Consider the following 27,095-nt stretch of genomic DNA (forward strand, 5'->3'; position numbering starts at 1 on the left):
CTCATTCTCTCTCTCATTCTCTCTCTCTCTCTCTCTCATTCTCTCTCTCTCTCTCACTCTCTCTCTCTCTCTCTCTCGCACACTCACACCTCCTCTATCTCTCTCTCTCTCTCTCTCTCTCTCTCTCTCTCTCTCTCTCTCTCTCTCTCTCTCTCTCTCTCTCTCTCTCTCTCTCTCTCTCTCTCTCTCTCTCTCTCTCTCTCTCTCTCTCTCTCTCTCTCTCTCTCTCTCTCTCTCTCTCTCTCTCACACACACACACACACCACTCGCCAGTCAGAGTTCCAGGGAGACGCAGGACTGGGGACTGCATGGTTCCTATCCCAGTCCCAGACTGTGTATAACGTCTCAAATTTAGTCCTTTATGGCTGTGCTTTCTGTTTCTTGGAGGGGAAAAAGGTTGAACTTGAACGTTGACTATCTCTCTCACCTCCCTCTCTCTCAAACCCCACTTATGAAAATTAAAAGATAGATGGATAGATTAGTTATGGAGAGGCCACCCAATTCACAACCTTTTTTTCACTGACACAAACCACAGCTCCATCTTTCTCAACATGTTCACTAGCATTCTGCATGGTTAGGGAGGGTATAGTTTCTATCAGATACTGTTACAAACCTAAGCATATACAGTTCCTTCAGAAAGTATTCACACCCCTTTACTTTTTCCATTTTGTTGTGTTATAGCCTGCATTTAAAATTGATTAAATTGAAATGTTGTGTTGCTGGCCTACACACAATACCCCAAAATGTCAAAGTGGAATTATATATTTATATATTTTTTCTCAAATTAAAAATGAGAAGCTGAAATGTCTTGGGTCAATAAGTATTCAACCCCTTTGTTATGGCAAGCCTAAATATGTTCAGGAGTAAACATGTGCTTAACAAGTCACATAATAAGTTGCATGGACTCACTCTGTGTGCAATAATAGGGTTTAACATGATTTTTGAATGACTACCTCATCTCTGTACACCACACATACAATTATCTGTACGGTCCCACAGTTGAGCAGTGAATTTCAAACACAGATTCAACGACAAAACCAGGAAGGTTTTCCAATGTCTCGCAAAGAAAACAGTTACAGAGTTTAATGACTGTGAAAGGAGAAAACTGAGGATGGATCAACAACATTGTAGTCACTCCACAATACTAACCTAATTGACAGAGTGAAAAGAAAGAAGCCTGTACAGAATAAAAATATTCCAAAACATGCATCTTGTTTGCAATAAGGCACTAAAGTAAAACTGCAAAGAATGTGGCAAAGAAATTAACTTTAAGTCCTGAATACAAACCATTATGTTTGGGGAAAGTCCAGCACATCACTGAGTACCACTCTTCATATTTTCAAGCATGGTGGTGGTTGCATCATTTTATGGGTATGCTCGTCATCGGCAAGGACTATGGAGTTTTTTAGGATAAAAAGACACGGAATAGAGCTAAGCACAGGCAAAATCTTAGAGGAAAACCTGGTTCAGTCTGCTTTACACCAGACACTGGAAGACAAATTCACCTTTCAGCAGGACAATAACCTAAAACACAAGGCCAAATATACAGTGCATTCGGAAAGTATTCAGACCCCTTTACTTTTTCTACATTTTGTTACGTTACAGCCTTATACTATTTTTATTTTTAACTTTTTTTATCCTCGTCAATCTACACACAATACCCCATAATGACAAAGCGAGAACAGGTTTTTAGACATTTTTGTACATGTATTACAAATTAAAAACAGAAATACCTTATTTACATAAATATTCAGACCCTTTGCTATGAGACTCGAAATTGAGCTCAGGTGCATCCTGTTTACATTGATCATCCTTGAGATGTTTCTACAACTTGACTGGAGTCACCCTGTGGTAAATTCAACTGATTGGACATGATTTGGAAAGGCACACACCTGTCTATGTAAGGTCCCACAGTTGACAGTGCATGTCAGAGCAAAAACAAAGCCGTAGAGCTCCAAAACAGGATTGTGTTGAGGCACAGATCTGGGGAAGGTTATCAAAACATTTCTGCAGGATTGAAGGTCCCCAAGAACACAGTGACCTCCATCATTCTTAAATGGAAGAAGTTTGGAACCACCAAGACTCTTCCTAGAGCTTGCCGCCCAGCCAAACTGAGCAATTGGGGGAGAAAGGCCTTGGTGAGGGAGGTGACCAAGAACCCGATGGTCACTCTGACAGAGCTCCAGAGTTCCTCTGTGGAGATGGCAGAACCTTCCAGAAGGACAACCATCTCTTCAGCGCTCCACCAATCAGGCCTTTATGGTAGAGTGGCCAGAGGAAACCACTCCTCAGTAAAAGGCACATAGCCCGCTTGGAGTTTGCCAAAAGGCACCTAAAGGACTCTCAGACAATGAGAAACAAGTTTATCTGGTCTGATGAAACCAAGATTGAACTCTTTGGCCTGAATGCCCAGCGTCACGTCTGGAGGAAACCTGGCACCATCCCTACGGTGAAGCATGGTCGTGGCAGCATCAATTTGTTGGGATGTTTTTCAGAGGCAGGGACTGGGAGACTAGTCAGGATCGAGGGAAAGACGAACGGAGCGAAGTACAGAGAGATCCTTGATGAAAACCTGCTCCAGGTTGCTCTGGACCTCAGACTGGGGCGATGGTACACCTTCCAACAGGACAACGACCCTAAGCACACAGCCAAGACAACGCAGGAGTGGCTTCAGGACAAGTCTCTGAATGTTCTTGAGTAGTCCAGCCAAAGCCCGGACTGGAACCTGGTCGAACATCTCTGGAGAGACCTGAAAATAGCTGTGCAGCGACACTCCCCATCCAACCTGACAGAGCTTGAGAAGATCAGCAGAGAAGAATAGGAGAAACTCCCCAAATATAGGTGTGCCAAGCTTGTAGCATCATACCCAAGAAGACTTGATGCTTTAATCCCTGCCAAAGGTGCTTCAACAAAGTACTGAGTAAAGGGTCTGAATACTTATATAAATGTGATATTTAACATCTTTTTTTTTTTTCAAACAATTCTAAAAACCTGTTTTTGCTTTGTCATTATGGGGTATTGTGTGTAGATTGATGAGGAAAAATAACTATTTAATCAATTTTAGAATAAGGCTGTAACATAAAAAAATGTGGAAAAAGCCAAGGTGTCTTAAAACTTTCCGAATGCACTGTACTCTGGAGTTGCTTACCAAGACAACATTGAATGTTCCTGAGTGGCCTAGTTACAATTTTGACTTAAATCAGCTTGAAAATCTATGGCAAGACTTGAAAATGGCTGTCTAGCAATGATCAACAAGCAACATGACAGCGCTTGAATCATTTTTGGAAGAATAATGTGCAAATATTGTACAATCCAGGTGTGCAAAGCTCTTAGAGACTTACCCAGAAAGACTCACATCTGTAATCACTGCCAAATGTGATTCTAACATGTATTGACTCAGGGGGTTGAATACTTATATAATCAAGATATATTCTTTTTTAGTTTTTAGTTTTTACAAATGTTAAACATTACAGTGTTTTGTGTAGATCGTTGACAAAAAACATGACAATTAAATCAAATTTAATTCCACTTTGTAACACAACAAAATGTGGAAAAAGTCAAAGGGTGTGAATACTTTCTGAAGGCACTGTACACGATTATAAAACATTTACATTGATGGTAGACCACACAGTAGGCATGTTCTATTAAATAATCTTGACGGATAAATCTCTTATTTTTCCTATGTTTCTTGATTTGTCACTGTCAGTTGTCTAATGCATATGCTTCTGTTGTGCTTGCTTCCCACTCACTCACTCACTCACTCAATCACTCACTCACTCAATCACTCACTCACTCACTTACTTACTCAGTCTGTAGTTGCTGTGCCTTTTGGTTGTTTGCATAATTTATTCCTTCTGTCTTTCTCTCTTTCTTGCTAATTCTGAATGTGTATTTCTATTGGCTAATATTCTATGGCTAATATTCTGAATGTGCATTTTTATTGGCTAATATTCTATGGCTAATATTCTGAATGTGTGTTTTTATTGGCCAATATTCTATGGCTAATATTCTGAATGGGTGTTTTTATTGGCTAATATTCTGAATGTGCACTTGTATTGTCTTTTCAGATCTTCATAACTGAACCTGAGGGTTCTCGTTAGGCATAATAACAGTAGATGTTGTACTTGATATTAGCAGTAGATATTAGATATTGCTAGGATTGTGGAGAGCAACACACCATGATTCTGAGTTATTGACTCTCAGCCTTTTGATCCTCCTTGGTTGGACAATGGGTTAATGGGTAGAAATGACCAGACTGGGCAAACTAAAACAGATCATACCCACAGGTGCAGATTCAGACCAAGAAGATTGACCTGAGTCACGTGACCTCCAAGTGTGGATCGCTGGACAACATCCGCCACCGGCCAGGTAACCTACCCAAACTTCCTGTAGACTGTGTGTACGGAGGTGGCTTGGCAATCTGATTCCGGCGTCTGATTTGATGCCAGCTGCAGATATGTCTCTTTACACTACAAAAATATGTGTAGTCGAGGGCAAGACGTCTCTTCGACAACGGTTTCAAACTAGCTGTGTGTAAAAAGGCTCAAAGTTGATCTCAATCATAATCTACCTGGGTCACCCCACACTGACAATTGAGAGATATGGGAGCTTACAGTGTATCCACAACACACTAGGACCATGGTGGGCTTGTATAGGAATTAGACCTTTACCTTACTGTAGATAAAGGAAACGAGTGAGAGAGCATCATAGGATATGTCCCAAATGCCACCCTATTCCCTGAATAATGCACTACTTTTGACCAGAGACCTATGGGTATGGGCTCTAGTCAAAATGTGTGCACTATAGGGAATAAGGAGCCATTTGGGATGCTTCCATACAGTGAGAGGATCTCATGTGTGCTGTGTGATGCGGAAAAATCCCCCCTGCTTTGAGATAGTGGTGATGACTACTGCGTCAGAGTCCTACACCGCCATCTCGTGGTCATACTGATTATCAGCTTCTGTCCAATAATACATTCACACTGCGACACTCACCCTGCATCCTAGAGGTAATGATACATTTCCAAAGCAACTATTACATTACATTTTAAACGACAGATATATCTGCAGGATATGGACCCCAGGAAGACTAGCTGTAGTCATGGCAACAGCTAATGGGGCTCCTGATAAGGAATAAGGGTCTGCCTAGTCAGTCTTATAATCGGTTTGACTAATTATTGATAATAAATTATAATGATGTATTGGAACAAATGAATGGGAGGATATCCAAGAGGATATTGCACTTCACTTACCGGTTAATACATTCCTGTCTTGAAGTCTCTTCTTCTTCTTCTTCTTCTTCTTCTTCTTCTTCTTCTTCTTCTTCTTCTTCTTCTTTTCTCTCTCTCTCATTCACTCACTCACTCACTCACACTACCCCCCTCTCCCTCCACTAGGGGGAGGTAACGTGCGCATAGAGAGTGTGAAGCTGGACTTTAAAGACAAGGCCCAGCCCAAGGTGGGTTCCCTGGATAATGCACACCACACCCCTGGTGGAGGCCACATTATGGTAAGTCCCATCATACTGTAAACTCATCACAACGAAGATTGCTTGCGTCCCAAATGACGGCATATTCCCTTTAAAGGGCCCCATGTGCCCTGGTCAAAATTAGTGCTTGTTAAAGGGAATAAGGTGCCTTTTGGGATGCACACCTGATCAGTCGGACATCAGTCTCAGACAGACTCCTCCAAGGTTAGCACCCCTCGAACCATCCATATGACGTTTGTGTGTGTACAGTATGAATCACCCACCTGTGTGTGATTGTGCGTGTGTGTGTGTGTATCCCCCACCTGTGTATGTGTATGTGTACCCCTCGCCTATCTCACCCACCCTAACTCCCTGTAGATCGAAAGCCACAAGCTGTTGTTCCGTGATACGGCCAAGGCCCGGGTGGACCACGGGGCGGAGATCATCGTGACCCAGTCTCCGGAAACGGGCATGTCAGGGACGGTGTCTCCCCACCGCGACAGCCACCTGTCCTCCTCTGGCAGCATCAACTTGCTGGAGTCTCCACAGCTAGCCACTCTAGCTGAAGACGTCACCGCCGCCCTGGCCAAGCAGGGCTTGTGAGCGCCTTGACCCCCCTCAGCCCAGGCACCGGATCTCTTGACCCCCACCCTGCCTCCAGTCTCCCTCCAGTCCACCCCAGCCCCGGACACCTTCCCCCTTCCCCCTGCCTCCAGTCCACCCCAGCCCCGGACACCTTCCCCCTGCCTCCAGTCCACCCCAGCCCCGGACACCTTCCCCCTGCCTCCAGTCCACCCCCGGACACCTTCCCCCTGCCTCCAGTCCACCCCAGCCCCGGACACCTTCCCCCTGCCTCCAGACGACTGATCCCAGACTCCTGACACCCTCAGCTTGCCTCCAGTTCAACCTGACCCCAAGCCTTGGACTCCCTCACTTGTCTTTAGTCCAGCCCAGGCTCCCTCATCATGCCTCCACCCAGCCTCCAATCTCCCTCCAGTCCACCCCCAGCCTTGGGTACCAGACAGCCCACACAAATCTCTGCCTCAACCCCACCCTGCCTCAACCCCACCCTGCCTCAACCCCACTCTGCCCCTGGACACCTTTCTTCTGCCTCCACCCAGCCTCTACCCTTCCCTGCTACCTACCATGCGGTCCATCCCAAACATGCCTCTCGTCTATCCCAGGCCCTGGACACCCTTACCCCACCCTGCCTCCACCCTAGCTCCTGTCAATCCCAGACCCTGGACAACCTGATCCCACCCTGCCTCCTGTCCATTCCAGGCCCTGGACACTCTCTTCCCATCCTGCCTTCAGTCCACCCACCCAGACTCCCTCACCCTGTCCCAGGCCTCTCGTCAACCCCAGCCCAGACACCAAGACCCCCCCCCCCCCCCCCCATCCTACAGCAGCCTCATACTCACCGCCTGATGGAGCTGCCTACCCCACCCTATGTCAACAAGACAAATTAAGAAAAAACAACAACCCTAATGGAACTAGAGACTATTTAGAAGGTACTTTTGGTCAATTGTTTGTTGATATTTCCATTCCAAGTACCTGTACTTTTTTTCTCCATATTTTATCTGGTGTATTTCTTTAATGCTGCGTATAGATAGATAGATAGATAGATAGATAGATAGATAGATAGATAGATAGATAGATAGATAGATAGATAGATAGATAGATAGATAGATAGATAGATAGATAGATAGATAGATAGATAGATAGATAGATAGATAGATAGATAGATAGATAGATAGTGTCCAAGCACTGACCCAAGATCAGCTTTTTGCACAACATAATCTGGGTATGGGCCAGGTATAGGGTGGGCTGGTCTCTGTTCAGTTCTTAGGAGCAGCCTTTTCTTACACTAGGTAGGAAGTTACGTGGCCATGCCGATACAGTACTCTACCCATGCCATGCCGCCAGCACATCTTGTTTTGCTCAGTAAAGTGCATGGACGCCAGACTCAACATTCACCATACTTCAAGCATCCTTGCAGCTAGTCCCACATCCAATATATAATAAATATATAAACAATATATATTGAACATATGTATAAATATACCAGCTCTTTGTCTGCAACATCTCTTCAAAAAAACAATTTAAAAAAAGTGATTAGTCCTATAAGTATAACTTATACCTGTAAAATTGCATTATTTCAAGAACTAGATAATGGTATGATGAGCATGTATTGATTCTAGTTACAAAAAGAGGCTATTTTCTATTTCAAATAAAATGATTTTAGTAAGTTATTTCCTGAATCATTGGCTAGAAATATTAACACTTCATGTTTTTGTAGATATTAGTTGACTGGTATGTTATGCTTGTTGAAGTTGACTTCAGACAACTGTGCTGGTATTGCTAAGGAGTGCATCTTCCATGCCTGCAACAGAGTACTAAAGGCCCTGCGAATGACTAGCGCCCTGTCCTGGGGGTGTACATCAAGCTGCCTCCCATTACAGAAACAGGAGATAAGGTCCTGCCCCTATGGGCCATTCTGGCTCGGACAAGGCTTATTTTAATTACAGATTACTAACCAATGCTACTCTCTCTCTCTGGGAGTTGTTCTTCTAAAAGTCTGGTTAGCCAGTCCTAGTTTAGTTTAAGAGGATGCTGCTTTGATTCTCATCTCAAATATCTCAGTCCAAAAGAAACGTTGATATAGCTAGGAGCTCACAGAAGCTGTGATCCCCATCCATTCACCATGCTAGCAATAGGCATTGGATGGCTGTAAGATCTTTTAGTCCATAGTGTTCGATGAACAACCTAAGGCTCTCAGAGCAGGCTGAGAATGAACACAAGAGGGCTTGCAGTTGTCTGAACCATATTGTGGATAAAGCTATGACTATTATTTAAAGATTACATTTAGGAAGCAGCTGTGGAACTCTGGACCCTGTGTCTCTACAGTTCACTTCTGGATGCTAGGTTTGTTTTGTGTAAAACATTTAGGGGGGGAAAAGAAAGGGGGAAAATGAATAAAACTACATTTCATAAAAACAAACTTTAAAAAAAGGAAACTCAACAAGTCATGTTGCATCTGTTTGATAATGTGTTCCTCTATATTTTTTCTGTCGCCATTTTGTGGTATGTATTCCTCCTTCTTTTAGGATTAATGTTTGCTTCTGTGTTCTTTCTGCATCCCCCTATCCCCTACCCACTAACCCCCTATCCTATACCCCTATCCTCTACCCCTATCCCCTATCCCCTATCCCCTATCCCCTATCCCCTATCCCCTATCCTCTACCCCTATCCCCTATCCCCTATCCCCTATCCCCTATCCCCTATCCCCTATCCCCTATCCCCTATCCTCTACCCCTATCCCCTATCCCCTATCCCCTATCCTCTAACCCTATCCCCTATCCCTATCCCCTATCCCCTATCCCCTATCCCCTATCCCCTATCCTCTACCCCTATCCCCTATCCCCTATCCCCTATCCCCTATCCCCTATCCCCTATCCCCTATCCTCTACCCCATCCCCTATCCCCTATCCCCTATCCCCTATCCCCTATCCCCTATCCCCTATCCTCTAACCCTATCCCCTATCCCTATCTCCTATCCCCTATGCTCTACCAACTAACCCCCTATCATCTACCCCTATCCCCTATCCCCTACCCCTATCCCCTATCTTCTCCCCCATCCCCTATCCCTTATCCCTATCCCCTATCCCCATCCTCTACCCACTAACCCCCTATCCTCTACCCCTATCCCCTACCCCTTATCCCCTACCCCCTACCCCCTATCCCCTAACCTTATCCCCTACCCCTATCCCCTACCCCTATCCCCTATCCTCTATCCCAACCTACAGCAACTGTAAATGTAATTAAAAGTAGATGTACGCCGTTTTTCTCCTGTTGATATGATACTGATAACAAAATGCTCTTAACAATTAAAGACAATAAAAACAATGAAAACACTCTCGTCGTGAGTATTTCCAAACTTTTTGGAATTCATAGTTACCACCTATAATGTTGTGTGGGGGATTATACTTAAAGAAAGAGATTTAAGCATGTTTTAAGGCAACAAGAATACAATCATTTAGGCTGCTAGGCCACCATCAGTGTTTGTCTGTTTTCACCTCTCCCCTATAGCTACACTCAGGTTGGGTCCCAAATGGCACCCTATTGGGCTCTAGTCAAAGGTGGTGCACTATATAGGGATTAGAGTTATAGAGTTATTTGGGATGCAGCCTCACTCTCCGCACTCTCCCGCAGAGCAAAGAATAAGAGCCGCGACACCGGAGGGTTTTTGAAAAGTTTATTATGTGAAATAGCAGAGGAGAAAAATTAATTAAGACTTAGGGGATAGATAGGGGAGAGTGAGTTTTGATGGCCAGTCCTGAGCAAAGCCAGTCACCTCTACTGGCCCAATCCAGGCAGCAAGTAAGGGATGGAATGGGTAGCTCATCCCTACCTTCTTTCCCTCACCGACCCACGGTGGAGAGGCATCCACCAACCCACGGTGGAGAGGCATACCCCGCCAAGATGGTGGGGGACAAGACAACAAGAGCATCTGCCGGTTGGCTGGAGAAAAAAAAGGACAGCTTCTAATGGAGGAGAATAGAGAGCAGAGAGTCGAAGGTCGGAGTCGGACCAAAAAAAAAGAATGAAAAAAAAAATAAACGGTTTAGAAATGACATCTCATAGTCCTTTATCCCCCTGTCTGTTTCTCAGGTGGTGGTTGACTAACAGTGGGGACTGGATGTCCTGACACCATTGGGTCTGCAGATAACATGTTAGCTTCCTCGTTAGCCACTGCAGCCGGAGGATCCTTAAATAGACATGATGTGCTTGACAAAGGCTGTAGGGGTGAGGAGGAGGGGGAGCGGAGAGCAGGGAGGGGAGAGGGAGGGGTGTGGAGGGAGAGTGAGGGAGGTGTGAGGGGAGGTAGAGGGAGGATGAGGGAGGGGAGAGGGAGGAGGAAGGGGGAGTGAGGGGAGGTAGAGGAGAGAGGAGGGGGAGGTAGAGGGGCGATGTGGAAGAAGGAAGGGGTAGGACGGAGGGGAGAGGGATGGGTGAGAATGGGGAGGGAGGTAGGGGTGAGGATTGGAAGGGAGGGGTGAGGAGGAGGTAGGCAGGGGGTCACAAGGGAATTAAAAAGGAGAGAAACAGAGGAGTGAGTGAGATAGTGAAGCGTTTTGATCTAAATTAAAAACAAAAACATCATACAATACAAATCTAGAACTACAGTATAATCTGAAATATGGCTCTATCTTATGTATAATATATCATAAGACCTGTATGATGTAAGACTATATTTGCTTCCCAAACTGGACCCTATTACCTACGGGCCCGATTAAGACCTAGGACATTTATGCCTTTCCTATGCACACCTTTCCTATGCACTTCTCAGTAGTTGGTATTTGCTCTACAGGTGTGTCTACCTTGAGCACACTGAATACATGTAATTCAACTGCTGAAAACCCTCCCACTTGCTGGACAGATTTTTTTGTGGAATTTTCATTCAATAGGGTTTACAGTACATTTATCTTAAGCCATCCCTTTAAATACGGTGTACCTTTAATTGGAATTTTGTCGACAGACTGAACAGAATAAATAAATTGAGAGAACAGGTTCAGAATATAGGGATCAATGAAAGAAAGCCATCTAAATATATGCATATTTGTCTCCGTTTCAGCACCAACTGGTAGATTTTAAAATACTGTAATCTTGTAGATTATTTAGGCACATTTTAGGGTTAGGAAAGTATGTATGAATCATAAAAAACTGGTTTGGAGAGCCTTTACGCACAAAATATATTGATTAATAAAAAATACAGTGGTTTGATTCATCCTGAAACTTCAATCCATGAAATATTGGAACGTGAGAAAAGTGTACAATAGGGTTTGAACAGTAGTCCTATGAATCTACCCTAATAATCCTCACTAATCATGGAACTGTGATGACAACGGTCCAGTCATGGTGAACCGTGTGCCAGGCTCCAGGTTTAAACTGCTATCTAGGGTCTACGTTCCACAGTGATTCAAATAGGCTACATGTCCCAAGGTATTGCACAACTTGTAATAAGTTAGCCTAAGATGATCCACTATTGCTAGCGATCCTCAGGAACAACCACACAAACGTGACAGAGGAAAAAATGTAAACTAATGGAATGATGCAAAATGTAAGGAAACTAACACTAAAGTGCCAGTTATAAATGTATGTGGGTTTGACTGATGGTGGCTAATATTTAACACGATACAAATTGTAAAATATACAGTGAAAAGTCTGGGCATATAATTAAAACCTTTGGTAACACTTTACTTGACACCCAGTGTCATAACACGTTATGACACGGTCATAATCATGTCATAATATGTCATAACGGGGTGACATAAAATGCCTTAACCTATCATAATATGGTCATAACACTGTCATGACCCATATATTTACACCTGTTGTGATATATATGGCATTATTTTATGACTGGTTATGTCAAGTTTCCTTTAGTTTGAAAGCTGTTTCTTAAATCCTTTGTTGTTGTAATGAATTCTTTACAGTCTTTTTTTTCATCATATTTTAAATAACTTGTAGAAAATACACTTTATGACACTGTCATGAAGCATTATGACCATCCTGTGTCACTTTACTTGGACTAAGAAAATACACTTTATGACACTGTCAAGAAGCATTATGACCATCCTGTGTCACTTTACTTGGACTAAGAAAATACACTTTATGACACTGTCAAGAAGCCTTATGACCATCCTATGTCACTTTACTAGGACTAAGAAAATACACTTTATGACACTGTTAAGAAGCATTATGACCATCCTGTGTCACTTTACTTGGACTAAGAAAATACACTTTATGACACTGTCAAGAAGCCTTATGACCATCCTATGTCACTTTACTTGGACTAAGAAAATACACTTTATGACAGTGTCAATAAGCCTTATGACCATCCTATGTCACTTTACTTGGACTAAGAAAATACACTATATGACACTGTCAAGAAGCATTATGACCATCATAATCATATAAGCCAGATTGGCCTTTCATGTACAGTACATGCCCTTCTACCAGTCATCAGTCAAAAACAGGGTGTCTTGTCCTGCTCCTGAAATCTGCTTCTGAATTCATCCCAGTCATCAGCAACAGAGCATTGGGGTAGGTGCATGTCTGACATCACTGTGTGCGCAATTACAATGATAATTTAATATGGTCACAATAAATATATATATATATACAACATAAACATACTTTTGACATGTAGGCTATGGTGTAATGGAATGTTTTGCCTTGTGTGATAGGTTTTGTGGGTTTTCACACTCTTATGTAGGTCATAACTAGCCATAAAATAACTACCGTGGTAGGTTTTGTGGGTTTTTATAATAATAATAATAATATGCCATTTAGCAGACGCTTTTATCCAAAGCGACTTACAGTCATGCGTGCATACATTTTTATTTTTTTTGTGTATGGGTGGTCCCGGGGATCGAACCCACTACCTTGGCGTTACAAGCGCCGTGCTCTACCAGCTGAGCTACAGAGGACCCTTTTTACCCTCTTACAGTATTTAGGTGTCATTTACAGCCATAAAATAATGCAATATATAACAGGTCTAAATATGTGTCATGACAGTGTTATGACCATATTATGACAGGTTATGACAAGTTATGTCAGCTGTTATGACATATTATGACATGGTTATGACTGTGTCATAACGTGTAATGATGATGGGTGTCAAGTGAATTGTTACCAAACATTCTACAAATCATAAATCAACTCGGTAGGTTTGGCGCTATGCTGTCATTTGCACATGGCTACAGAAGCCTATAGCTTCGGTCTCCTCCAAATTTCATCCCTGCAAGTTATAAGGCCAGCATTTCATAAACTTCAGTGTGGAAAAGGCGATATGCTGATATGCTTCAGTTTGCTGCCATATGACTGGTTTCACATTTGTCTCCAGTGATCATAAGGTAAAATAGATCTAAAACAATTGTCATTTATATTTACAATCCTCTTATCCAAACAGCTTACTCATTTACCTAGCTCTTATCAATAGCTCTTATCAATTTGTAAATGCATGGAGAATGGTGTTACAGAATGTGCACGGAGAATGGTGTTACAGAATGTGCAAGGAGAATGGTGTTACAGAATGTGCAAGGAGAATGGTGTTACAGAATGTGCAAGGAGAATGGTGTTACAGAATGTGCAAGGAGAATGGTGTTACAGAATGTGCAAGGAGAATGGTGTTACAGAATGTGCAAGGAGAATGGTGTTACAGAATGTGCAAGGAGAATGGTGTTACAGAATGTGCACGGAGAATGGTGTTACAGAATGTGCATGGAGAATGGTGTTACAGAATGTGCATGGAGAATGGTGTTACAGAATGTGCATGGAGAATGGTGTTACAGAATGTGCATGGAGAATGGTGTTATTTCTATCAACAACAAAAGAAAGTAGATGCTGTTCCACTTATTTGAACCGACAGGTTGCTGGACCTTATTCATCGCGCGTAAAGGTGGTGGAATTATGGTCAGAATATGGCGTATCTGTAGACACACCTCCGCCACGCCTTCATTTCTTTGGTCTCCACCCCAAATGAATAACAGGTGAATAGCATGCTATTCTCATGCTGAAATTCAAGGTCATAATATGCGTAGAGAGAAAAGTGCATAAAAATGAAATTACGTTTCAGTTATGCGTGCTTAACTCAGGTCGGAATTCCCCCTATTGGCCCTGGTATCAAGTAGTACACTATGAGCGATTCTTATATGGCAAAAGCAATGTTCAAAGTGCAAAAATTACTATAGACCTATCAGCGGGATTTAATTTGAAACTTTCATCAATAATCTGCTTCATAAGGTGACGATTACTTAACTAGAGTTTAGTAAACTGAGCAATACATAAATAGTCACCTACCGGTACTTATAATGCACATTGTTGAATACAAGTTTCAAATCAAATCAAGCTGCCAGATTATAATGAGGTTTATGGTAATATTTGTCTCCCGATAGGGAATAGGGTGCCATTTGGGTCGTGACCTAAGACTTAGAAGACTTGAAGGCTTACCCTCGAAGTTAATACTGCCGTTCTCGTCCTCCTGTCCTTGCATGAGGGCATCAATCTCAGCCTCGGTCATCTTCTCACCTAGAGGGAGGGAGAGGTGAGAGAGGCCAGGTCATCAGCTGGTCTGCTGTCATACACAAACACACACATACCACAAGCCCACACACACACACACACACTCTCTCTCTCTCTCTCTCTCTCTCTCTCTCTCTCTCTCTCTCACACACACACACACACACACACCACACACACACACATGCACTTCATGTTACAACTAAGCACAGGCGGCCACTCACCCAGTGTTCCAAGGACGATACGCAGCTCAGCCCCCATCACGGTGCCGTTGCCCTCCTTGTCAAATACGCGCAGACCCTCAACGTAGTCATCAAAGGTTCCCTTGTTTGGGTCATTGACGATGTGCTGGAGCATGGGAAGGAAGGCCTCGAACTCCAATCTCTTGGCGGCCATATCTGTGGGCAGCCAGAGTGAGAGGAAATGCATTATAAGGATACAGTACGCTCCGGGGTGAAGTTTCCCCTAGGTACAGATCTAGGATCAGCTTTTCCCTCTCCCAATCCTAACCTTAACCATTAGTCAGGAATATGCTAAATTGACCCCAGATCAGTGTGTAGGGTCAACTTCACCCTGGCCCACACCATACAGTACACAACTAATACATAATAATAATGATAATACTAGCTCCTGTATACACAGATTTACCATTGAAAATGGCCGTGTGTGTGTCAAAATATAACTACATACAGTGCATTTATAGACATACATAGTGAAATAACAGAAAGGTATATCACGTTTCACAATGGCAGGCTTTGTAACCCAAAATACTTCAAAGGCCTCTTGCAGCTACTCAGGCTTAACACCACCGATGGAGGGATATGTCCTTCATGACAGGTGCTGAATTGTTACAATGTGCTATAAAAGGGATCAGACAAATGCCAAGGTGTGGTCACTTACGTGTATATGTCCTCTCCCCTAGCGTGCTATAGTAGGACAAACTCAACTATGAAGGACTGAGGGTCTAAGGTGGAGAGGATAGAGCACACAGAGTCAGTATGAAGGGAAGTGTGTGTGTCTGTGTGTGTGTGTGTGTACGTGTGTGTATGTGTGCGCTTGTGCGTCCTTGTATCCGTTTGCGTATGTGTGTGTGCGTGTGCCTGTGCTTGTGCGTCCTTGTAACCGTTTGCATATGTGTGTGTGCGTGTGCCTGTGCTTGTATGTCCTTGTATCCGTTTGCGTGTGTGTGTGTGTGTGTGTGTGTGTGTGTGTGTGTGTCTTACCCTCATCGGAAGGGTTGCCCAGGACTTTGCGCACCTCCTTGTTGGTGGGGTTCTGTCCCAGGGCGCGCATGATATCAGCAACCTGGTTGTAAGCCACCTTCGAGTCACCCACCCTGTCGAAGAGACCGAAAGCCTCCTTGTAGTCTGTGGTGAGGTGAGGTGAGGTGAGGTGAGGGGAGAGAGAGAGAGAGAGAGAGAGAGAGAGAGAGAGAGAGAGAGAGAGAGAGAGAGAGAGAGAGAGAGAGAGAGAGAGAGAGAGAGAGAGAGAGAGAGAGAGAGAGAGAGAGAGAGAGAGAGAGAGAGAGAGAGAGAGAGAGAGAGAGAGAGAGAGAGAGAGAGAGAGAGAGAGAGAGAGAGAGAGAGAGAGAGAGAGAGAGTTGTATTATCCTCAGAATGCCGAAAGGTCGCTGGTTCTAATCCCCGAGCCGACTAGGTGAAAAATTTGTCGATGTGCCCTTGAGCAAGGCACTTAACCCTAATTGCTCCTGTAAGTCGCTCTGGATAAGAGCGTCTGCTAAATGACTAAAAATGTAAAATGTAAAAGACGGTGGGGTTTAAACTGCATCCCTGTCTCACCCCACGGCCCTGTGGAAAGAAATGTGTGTGTTTTTTGCCAATTTTAACCGCACACTTGTTGTTTGTGTACATGGATTTCATAATGTCGTATGTTTTTCCACCCAACCCCACTTTCCATCAATTTGTATAGCAGACCCTCATGCCAAATTGAGTCAAAAGCTTTTTTGAAATCAACAAAGCATGAGAAGACTTTGCCTTTGTTTTGGTTTGTTTGTTTGTCAATTAGGGTGTGCAGGGTGAATACGTGGTCTGTCATACGGTAATTTGGTGAAAAACCAATTTGACATTTGCTCAGTACATTGTTTTCACTGAGGAAATGAACTAGTCTGCTGTTAATGATAATGCAGTCGCTCTGGATAAGAGCGTCTGCTAAATGACTAAAATGTAAATGGAAATATCCCACGGTAGTTATTGGGGTCAAATTTGTCTCCACTTTTGTGGATTGGGGTGATCAGTCCTTGGTTCCAAATATTGGGGAAGATGCCAGAGCTAATTGGAATTTGTGGTCTGTATATTTTATCATTTAATTGAGGATACCATCAACACCACAGGCCTTTTTGTGTTGGAGGTTTTGCATTCAATGTAATTGGAGAATCCAGTGGGTTCTGGTAGTCTTTAATAGTTGATTCTAAGATTTGCATTTGATCATGTATATTTTTTCGCTGTTTGTTCTTTGTTATAGGGCCAAAAAGATCTCTCTCTCTCTCTCTCTCTCTCTCTCTCTGTCTCTCTATCTCTCTCTCTCGCTGTCTCCCTCTCTCTCTCTCGCCGCCAAGGAGCCGACTTGGAATCGATACTGAAGAGAGAATATGAGCTCCGGTCATTTATAAGGCAATGCTGTGAGTGGACTGACATGAATAAACCAAGAGAATGCTGACCACGGCTTAATCAACTCCCGGCCGGCGCGATGACTGTGTGGCCTATCGCTTGCTTGTAACGAGCTAGACTTTATCAAAGGGTGACAATATAAGATATGGATGCGTTGAATTTTTGGACATTTAAAATGTCCATGAGAATGGAATTAAAAATGGAATTCCTATGTGTGTTATTAGACCTACGGATAAAAGTGTTTTAGATGTTCCATATTCCCTAACAACTTTAAAGACCTATGCCAGTCATCTGTCCACATGATGTTGTCAATCAGTGAATGCGTTCAATGAATGCTATGTAATCCTAGGATATCATCATCATCCCCTGGGTTATGTTAGCTATGGGTTCACTTTAACAGCAGCTAACTAGACTTTATGTTATAACATTAGAACTCATTGTGACAGATTATAACATTTTATAACAGGTCAAGTTGTGTCCTAATCTGTGGTCCAAACAGATTTCAGATTTCATTGAATCGTTTTCTTGTTTGTTCATATAGGCTAGCAGATGTATCAGTCTTTCTTGACCAATGTTCATTTAGCCATAATGCTTTTGCATTAGGGTTCATACGGAGGGGTGAACTGTGTCCTAAGAACCTTAGAGGCTTGACCAATGCAATTTTGAAAAATTTATTGAAAATGGCTACAGGTGCATGTAATTTGAGAATGTTCACCTCTATAGGAAATATTAAATTATAAATGCACTTCCGAGGTTGTTTAATGTTACAAGTTCTTTGGGTTATTCAGATCAGAAGTAAGCTGAAATGGTGCTATTGCATTTTTTCACCCATCTTTGTATTTGTTACCTTTGTAAACACTACTTAGTCTGGGTTTAGTAACAGTAGGCCTAACATTGAGATAGAATTCAGAGTGGCAGCTAATCCATGTTGGGTAAATACGATGTAAAAAGACCTAGAGTGGATTTATTTTACTGGTTGTGCAGTACTATTCAAAATCTTTCAAATACTTTGAGTGTTTGCTCTAGTCTGCCTGGAGTGCCAGGTGAGCGAGGTTTGCGGATTGCAGTTCCGCGATTATTCTATCGGTCCATTAAACCAGGCAGATAAAGTATTTGAAATTATTTCAAATAGTATTTGAGCCCAGGTCTGTGAAGGTGCAGTGATAGTGATCTGTTTTACAGTAGTGTTAGTGCTAATTTTTTGATAGAGATATAATAATAAGCCATTTAGCAGACGCTTTTATCCAAAGCGACTTACAGTCATGCGTGCATACATGTTTAGGTATGGGTGGTCCCGGGGATCGAACCCACTACCCTGGCGTTACAAGCACCATGCTCTACCAATTGAGCTACAGAGGACCGCAGATATCTGATATCTTTTTTTTTTTTACAGGAAATATTAATATGAACGTTTTCCCAGACACAGATTTTGCCTGGTCTTGGCCTAAGCAACACTTTCAATGGAGAATCTCCATTGATCATGGTTTTTAGACTAGGACTAGGCTTAATCTGTGTCCGGGAAACTGGCCCTTAATAATTTGGTTTAGTGAACTTACCCTCCTGCTGGTCGGGAGTGAACTCCACCTATAGAGGGCAGCAGAAAACAATAGTCAGAACATTGAAAGAAAGTGGGGCCCACTTTCGAACATTTACAGCCAGTGCAGCAATTCCATTTAGCAGCCCCTGTCTGCTATCCGATCTGAGACTTTCTATGGATTTAAACCCTGCTGTTACACTGTCTAGGGAAATTGTTTAGTAGTCTCGACTACAGCCTTTCTATTTCACCCCAGCACAGTTTCTCTCCTAAGCCTGATTCTGGAATGAGAGTCTTGGTACCGCAAGACTACCAGTGTAGTAGGCTACCTTCACCTAGACTACTTCTAGGTCCAGATAATAACTCGCATGGTGTTTGGGACGACTCCTTACTATTTTACAGTCCATCTCTCACACTAATGAAACAGAGTGCCATAAGAAGGGGATGAGGTTTTTGGGGACCTGTCAGCAATAGTCTCCCAGTTTTACTTTAGCTCAAATACTGCCTAAACTGTAAGGACATGTACTGTTGTGGTAGGCCTAGCTATACACAAGAGACTCACTACCTTAAGAGCAAGCAGGTACAACTTTGAAGTGATTATGTACCAGTGGATTTTCTCCAGACTCCTCACAATGTAGAACAAATTAGACAGTCATTTTGCAAATGAGAAAGTGAAGAAGGGATATATAGCCTAATATGCATATATCTCTTTGTATCATGTATAATGGACCAATACGGGTTATATTGTAGCCTACTTTATAATTTCTATCTTTATTTTGACAATTGGATTTTGATTTAAAATAACACAGTCAATTGGATTCAAAATTGGCCGTTTACAACAAAAACACCACATCAGATTGGCAAGTAAAAAAAAAAAAAGGTCAAACGCTTTGCTCCATCAGCTCATCAATCACGGAAGAAACACTACCCCCCTACAAATCCTCGAGACAAAATTAGCTCCACAGCTATACTTCTACGATGGCACTCGATCTTGGAGGTCCATCTTTAGATACTTTAACATGTCCACATTTGGTGACAAGTTCCATTGCAGTTTCTCTTGTCACAAACTCCTTTAGCCTATCAAGGAAGCCGAGGGGCATATGGGGCGTGGCTTAGGTAAGCGAGCAGCGTCTCTCCGGAGCTATCCGAGGTGCTGATGTTTCAACACTTTCAAACCTGCTTCAGAACTAGGTCCGTGGGTCCAAGCCCGCTCTTGTCATTTCGCTATCGCTTGTCAAGTATGGTTACAATGATAGGCTACAGTATGCCAAAAATAATCCCAACCTAATGTTTTGTCCTAAAACAACACCACTTTTAGTTAAGCTATTCCAGTACTGTGGTAACTCCATAGGTTGAAATAGGTACCCTAGGCCTACTCATCAAACATAATAAGTAGCTTAACAGTTGGCTACGATATTTACATTTTAGTCATTTAGCAGACGCTCTTATCCAGAGCGACTTACAGTTAGTGAGTGCATACATTTTCATACTGGCCCCCCGTGGGAAATGAACCCACAACCCTGGCGTTGCAAGCGCCATGCTCTACCAACTGAGCTACAGAGGACTACTGTCCAAACAGCACACAAATAGATAGGCAATCTTTCACATTTAAACTGAATAGAGTTTCACGTTCTCTTATAATGTAATATGATCTCTCAGCATGTATTGAGAATGGCCCTTCACTGACAACCATACCCTAACTTGTACCTAACTTCAGCAAAACACACTGAAACGACCAATCAGGCCAAATACCACGGAACATATACAACGGAAAGACTAAAGGAGCATAGCAAAGAATAAAGCTTAGTAGCCTAACTATTTACATTATATTGTGACTCAGGATAGAATAATTCAAACTTTGATTTTGCAGACAGACAAAGTAGCCAGGATAGAGAGATAGAGGGAGGATACAGGGCATAGGCTAGAGGAGGTAGGGAAATGCAGAACATAGTTACCTTGACTGTGGATAAGTCAAGTGGAGGGGGGGCAGCTACCACCTCAGGCTCGGGTGCTGGTGCTGGTGCAGCTGCCTTTGCGGGCTCGGCTTTCTTAGCGGGTGCCGCCTTAGCGTCCTTCTTGGGTGCCATTTTAGCAGAGAGTAAGTTAGTTAGCTACTTCACCGGCAATACAGGCAGACAGTTCCCGCATAAGCTTGGAGGAGACTCAGAGCATCAAGGATTGGTCTGGGCGTATATATATATAATATTATTTTACACAGCACCCTCGTCAAAGTAGCTCAAGTGACCAGATTGGACAGCGCCAGGAGATGGGTGGGGTGCTGTTCTATACATGGAATATAGGGACTCCCCATCTAAGTCGCGGCCGGGGCTGAGCGTCAGAATATGTTTATTTAAAACAGCGCCAGCTGTGAACAATTTTTAAACATGGGAAACGGTGATTGAGGTCGTCCGGGGTCACCCGGTAGCAAAACGGGCAGCCGCCCGGTAACGGTAGCCTGATTTCTACTTTCACTGTTTTATTTCGGCTGAGCCAAGGAATGCATCAGTCTTCTGTGAGTGTTGAGTGTGATGACACAACATCGCGCATCATCTTTCCCCTTTACTCTCGATATGAAGAAGTTTATCTATGGGGCTATCAGTGGCCGTGAGACAGTTCAGTTTTCAATATTCAGAAAATGTAGCCTAAGCTTTCTATTCTTCTAGTCAAATGTGGGTTAGCTGCATGCAGTGATATATAATAGGATATAATATAAGAAGTAGAGAATAACAGATCTCAGAAATACGACTGCTTCAAATTTGGTCTATTTCTGATGTCAATGCCCAGGTTATGTTATGACTTCTAGTGTAGCCTATGCTAGGCTACTTTCATGACTTCAAAATGTAAAACCGGAATGTAAATGTTTGGGCGGCAGGTAGCTTAGTGGTTAAGAGCGTTGTGCCAGTAACTGAAAGGTCGCTCGTTCTAATCCCCGAGCCGACTAGGTGAAAAATCTGTCGATGTGCCCTTGAGCAAGGCACTTAACACTAATTGCTCCTGTAAGTCGCTCTGGATAAGAGCGTCTGCTAAATGACTAAAATGTAAATACCCAGTTGCTCTCTCTCTCAGTCATGTGTAGATGGGATACAGCTTTTGTCAAATTGACATCAAAAGTAATTTTTTGTGTGTGCATTTTAGCTAACCCTAACCCTTTTCCTAACCTTAAACTAATTATCCTAAATCACTACGTTAATTATCCTAACCTGCTGCATAAGTTCTCCTAAACCTGCTACAATTTTGACAAAAACTGTAAACCTTCTAGACAAAACCCTCTCTCTCTCAGCACGCACAGAAACACGCACACACAGACATACTATCGCACAGTGGGTGACATCTTATACTGTATCTCTCTATGATGAATGACAGTGAAATCAGATCGTCACTCAGTCGAGATCCATGGGTTGTTGAAATGATCATGTGAAGGCGTTCACTCTACTTTGTAGAAATCACTTGAAGATCTTTTCTTTTTTTTTTGGAACAGTTTCTATTTGTAGTAGGCCTAATGACAGTGGCATGACACTTCCTGCTGTTGACCTGAGGGGATGAGGGGTGGAATGGGGGAGTGGGTTATACAAGTAAGCTACCAGTATGTGCAAATTTAGATTTCCGACAGTTATGGTAGTATGTTTGTATGGACTAAGTATGGACTTCATAAACTGTGTCCTTTATCTTTATCATAGACTATTTGTTAATCTCTGAAGACAAACACACACACACACACACACACACACACACACGGACGGGACGGGGGGGGTGCAATTTCAAAATGTGGTTGTGCATCAGCAGTTTTTCTCTTGTTATGTCAGTCAATGACAGTCACTCAATTAGCCACGTCAGCGAACAATTAACTATCTAGGCACATACACAGATAGGGCTCTACCTGTACAGACCACATGCCCCTTTGCCCTTCCAGTCTCCAAAGTGCCCGTTTGGGTGGTGGTATAATTTCCCCAAAAATATTTTATTTGCAGACATTTTTCGTCATTGTTGTTCGGAACCCACCGCCCGCAACTCATTTTCAAGTTTGCCACCCCCCAACCCGTCCAATGGTTGCGCCTGTTGATCTGCCCTGTAAGCTCGCACAAGCCCGGTTGAACCTTTTTCCCAGTCTGCCCGGCTTGAGAGATGTGGTCACCAGTCGAGTGTGTGTGGCTAGCTACCTAGTTTAAATATCAACAGTACTGCCACAGCAGCATAACATTTGATAAACACTTGATTAACACTTGATAACACTTGATTTAGCCTACATCATCATCAATATTGGGTCTGGTTGGCTGATACATGCAGCAGAGAGACAGAGAGCGGTAAATCACAATCAACAAAACAAATGGAGCTAGCTAACTAGAAGATGTGCATCATCAACATCAATGATCAGCTGATAGCCCACCCTCTTTTCCCGATGTCAATCATGTCTTCAAGAGACACTGTAACTAGTTTGCTTACAATTTGTGATGATGAGTGAGTGTGTTGTTGCAGAAATAAATAGGCCTATGCAACAACAACAAAAATAAGATTTTCACTACAGAGGCATATGCCATATTATGAATTTAGAGATTAATTATGTAAGAATACTTTTTTCATTTTGAGCACCTGCCCCCTGAAAGGTCTGTGCATAGCCCTGCAGCTATCTAAACTTGTAGTAATCATGGCCGAATACCAACCGGTCAAGCAGGGCACGTGCCCAGAGGCCCTGACCTCCAGGGTGCCCCCATTGATTTTGTTAATAATTCTCACTCAGATATCATATTAACATGACATAAGTCAATACAAAATGCATAGAATTTCAGGAAATTCCCTTTAAAACTGCAAAAATGTCTCTCAACTCCATGGCAAAATGGATAGAAATGCAAGAAATTAGCTGTAAAACTGCAAACATTTATCTCTGCCCCATGGCAAAATGTGTTGAATTGCAGAACAAATTGCAGGAAATTAACTTTAAAACTTAAATATTTCTCTCCACCGTTAAGAGGGGGGCCCTGCACACAGTATATTCAAAACAAATAGTCATAGTGTCTGATTCATGAAAACATCCCTCTATTTCAACCCAACATCACCTCTGTACCTCTTCTCATTCAGATTGAGTAATACATTTTTCAGAGACTCTCTTACTGCACTGAAAGAAGGTTTCATCAATACATTTTAACTGGCTGTGAATGGAGTGATGATCCACCTCACTGATCTGTGCTCTGGTGTTGAAAGTTAGGAGAGTGGACCGGGGTAGTAATCTTGGAACCCAGAACCAAGACTAGGGATGCATCCCAAATGGCACCTGTATATAGTGCACTGCTTTTGACCAGGGCCATAGTCACCCAAGACTAGAGCTCTCTTTGAATGACCCCACATGGGGTGGCGAGGCCAGGGTGGGGGTCAGAGTGAGTGACCACCATAGAGAATGATAGAAGCCTCTAGTGGCCAAAAGGCAATTTTAGCATGGGCAGCGCCATTGAGGGTGTCCACCATTTTTAATGTAGTCAACTGGGTGGGACTTCCAACTTCATTGGCTGATCCCTCATGTCCAACTGGGTCATCAGGAGGCAGTAGCCAATTGTGAAGAAGAAAATTGACTACTTAAAAATGGAGATAGCCTCAATGGCGCTGCCCTTGCTATCACAGATGCTAAAATGGCACAGATATATAGATTTACATTTACATTTACATTTTAGTCATTTAGCAGACGCTCTTATCCAGAGATGAGTCCTCTATCTATCTTTATGGTGACCACTGAGTCTTGGGTATCCTCCATGTCTGGGGGATGTGTGAGGTATTGGGAGTAGGAGATGGGAGATCAAGGGGGCCTGAGCCTCAGCTGCCGATGCCAGTAACCAGGCAGGGCCAACAGAGCAAATTCTAGCTCCTTCCTCTTGTCTATATCGGTCTCAAGAGGCCGACCATGGCACTAACTCCACCCCCCACTCCCACCTCTGACAAGGGCCTCATAAAGACGCGACCAGAGAAATACCTCCACCCTCCGCCCTCAGCTCACTGCCCACCCGCTTCAGGTTTACAGCAACCAGGGTTGAGGTCAGTCAATTCCATTTCTATTCAGTCAATTCAGGAAACAGACATCTCAAATTATATGGGAAAACATTGGAATTGGAATTTACTTCGTGAATTGACTGAATTGAAATGGAACTGACCCCAACCCTGACAGTAATACATCAGGTAGAGTAGCTAACACCAGCCTGTTATGAGAGGACACAAGGGGAACAGCAGGTTGAATGGCTTGGTAGCCCTGGTTGTCTCTCCTTCAGCTGTGGAATTGTCCACTAAAGTTGAATGGGTTTAAAAATAAACAGTCGTAATTAAACACCAAAACTATAGTGAGGAACACCTGCTATTTTGTTATTATGGGTGGAGTAGAAACAACGAATCAGTGCATACCTAAAATGGGGGCATGGAGACTAGAGCCTCCCAGACTTTTAATTGTATTCTGTGGACTGAGGTGGTTTTTTATGATTGTTGCTCAGACTGAATTGACTTATGTCTTTTTTTAAAGACCTGAAAATAATACAAAATGAGCTTACCATCTGTTAGGAAGTTAACTACTAATATGTAATACCTTCTAAGAATCAAGAAGCTGTAAATAAATATCACATTGGCTGGAGTAAATCATCAATAAACATCTTATAAGTAGTAAACATGGATTATTTTAGATACATATTTATAAGCAGCGTTGACTCCTCCTCCTTCTTCCTCCTTCTTGGCAGCCATACTGAAGACGTGAGGTCAGTTGTCCAAAGGGGTGTGGTGATTTACTCTGTACCTATGTACAGTAAAGGGCAAGTGGGCTCTGTTCCTCTCCCTTGCTGTACGCTGGGGTGACGCACACCTTGGGATCAAATTCAACCCCAAGGCCTTGGAGCCAAGGACTCTGAGAGGACTGAGGAGAGAGTGGATCCTTCCCACAGTGGGAGAGAGGAATCAGGTTCCGATTCATTAGGCAGCAAACAGAAGAAAATTGACTGTAATAGGGAGGGACTACTTGGACCAATTGTCCAATAAACATTTTTAGTTTTTATTTTTTAGTTGCAAAATGTTTGAAAAACATTTTCCATTGCATGCCATAATGAATATGATTCTGGCCTGGAGCCTCCTCAGAGTACGAGAGAGGAAGCAGGAAACAGCAGGAGCACCTTTGAAGGTTATGAAGTCAACACGTAGCTTCTTAATCCAAATCCCAGGCAGCGTTACGATTCTCTACTCTTCTCCCAAAGTGTGTACTTGTACACTCACGCTCATGTGTTTAAAAGGAGTGGACTGGTATAAGGAGTGTGGTGGAAACTCATTCCAGCCATGCTTGAAGCAATCCACTGATTTTAAATGCATGATGAGGAGTGAACGAGTGCACACTTCTGGATAAAGTGTAGAGAATTGGAACCCAGACGCAAAAACCTTTGCTAAAGCAGTATTGGGCGGATGTTTTTCTTACGAACGATAAGACTAAGTTATTTGAGTAAGATGAAGAAAGAAAACAGGTGAAAAGAACCCTAGCACTGTCTGGAAATGAGGAATTATCCCCCCTCCACGAGTCAACAATGCAGGTTTAATCTGAAGGACTGACTGCCGCTTGGCAAAGCCCACGTCCACTCTATAAACTTCGCAACTTAACACCGACAGACTAAGTCACGTATCCCTGTCATCCCAACCCAAAGAAAGAGTTCGTTTGTCATTCTCTGCAATCCCATAACTAAACAATCATTTAATTGGCAGCAACTTGGCTGCTCTTTTGAGCACACTATCTGTCAATACACTGAGCTTTCTTGATTACACGCTGCTATTGACATCTTTAAGCCTGAATAGAGACATAAGTGATCTGGTACAAGGCACACATTTTACATTTACATTTTAGTCATTTAGGAGACGCTCTTATCCAGAGCGACTTACAGTTAGTGTATACATTTTTTTTTTTTTTTTTTTTTTTTATACTGGCCCCCCGTGGGAATCGAACCCACAACCCTGGCGTTGCAAACGCCATGCTCTATCAACTGAGCTACATCCCTGCCGGCCATTCCCTCCCCTACCCTGGACAACACTGGGCCAATTGTGCGCCGCCCATGAGTCTCCCGGTCGCGGCCGGCTGCGACAGAGCCTGGATTCGAACCAGGATCTCTAGTGGCACAGTTAGCACTGCGATGCAGTGCCTTAGACAAAGGTTTTTGCGTCTGGGTTCACACAAAATACCTACCTTGACATCTGTCAGAAAATACACAATACACAATACACAATACACAAAAGCCTATTGTCTGTTGGTTACTTCAGGCAGGTAGTATAGCCCGCAGAGACCTTAAAGGGGCAATCTGGAATTAAAAAGACAACAAAGCGGTTAATTTGTTAATTTGCCCCTTCTTTTGGTAAACAGATGAGGGACAATAAAAGGTGGATAGGGT

The 27,095-nt window shown here is 43.1% G+C and overlaps 2 protein-coding genes across 2 annotated transcripts in view; one reads left to right on the forward strand and one right to left on the reverse strand.

Annotated features, from left to right (window-relative positions):
- The window catches only part of LOC311118925 (microtubule-associated protein 2-like), a gene marked incomplete at both ends in the record, with an annotated part of 42,464 nt that extends 36,395 nt beyond the window's left edge, over positions 1-6,069 (forward strand). Inside the window, 3 exons of the mRNA XM_084193676.1 lie at positions 4,287-4,368; positions 5,396-5,508; positions 5,845-6,069. Coding sequence (XP_084049802.1) covers positions 4,287-4,368; positions 5,396-5,508; positions 5,845-6,069 — 420 coding nt within the window. The remainder of the gene's footprint in view (positions 1-4,286; positions 4,369-5,395; positions 5,509-5,844) is intronic.
- A 4,134-nt stretch (positions 6,070-10,203) lies between these two features.
- LOC311118926 (myosin light chain 1, skeletal muscle isoform-like) lies at positions 10,204-20,798 on the reverse strand (the record flags this gene model as incomplete). The annotated part of the gene is made up of 6 exons (XM_084193677.1): positions 10,204-10,264; positions 14,482-14,559; positions 14,775-14,948; positions 15,774-15,917; positions 18,734-18,761; positions 20,667-20,798. 6 exons carry the CDS (start codon positions 20,796-20,798, stop codon positions 10,236-10,238), a joined length of 585 nt encoding a protein of 194 aa, XP_084049803.1. The 3' UTR covers positions 10,204-10,235.
- Between the last annotated feature and the right edge of the window lie 6,297 nt (positions 20,799-27,095).

This window comes from Coregonus lavaretus (genome assembly GCF_964263955.1).
Source record: "Coregonus lavaretus genome assembly, contig: HAP1_SCAFFOLD_3420, whole genome shotgun sequence".
Lineage (NCBI taxonomy): Eukaryota > Metazoa > Chordata > Actinopteri > Salmoniformes > Salmonidae > Coregonus > Coregonus lavaretus.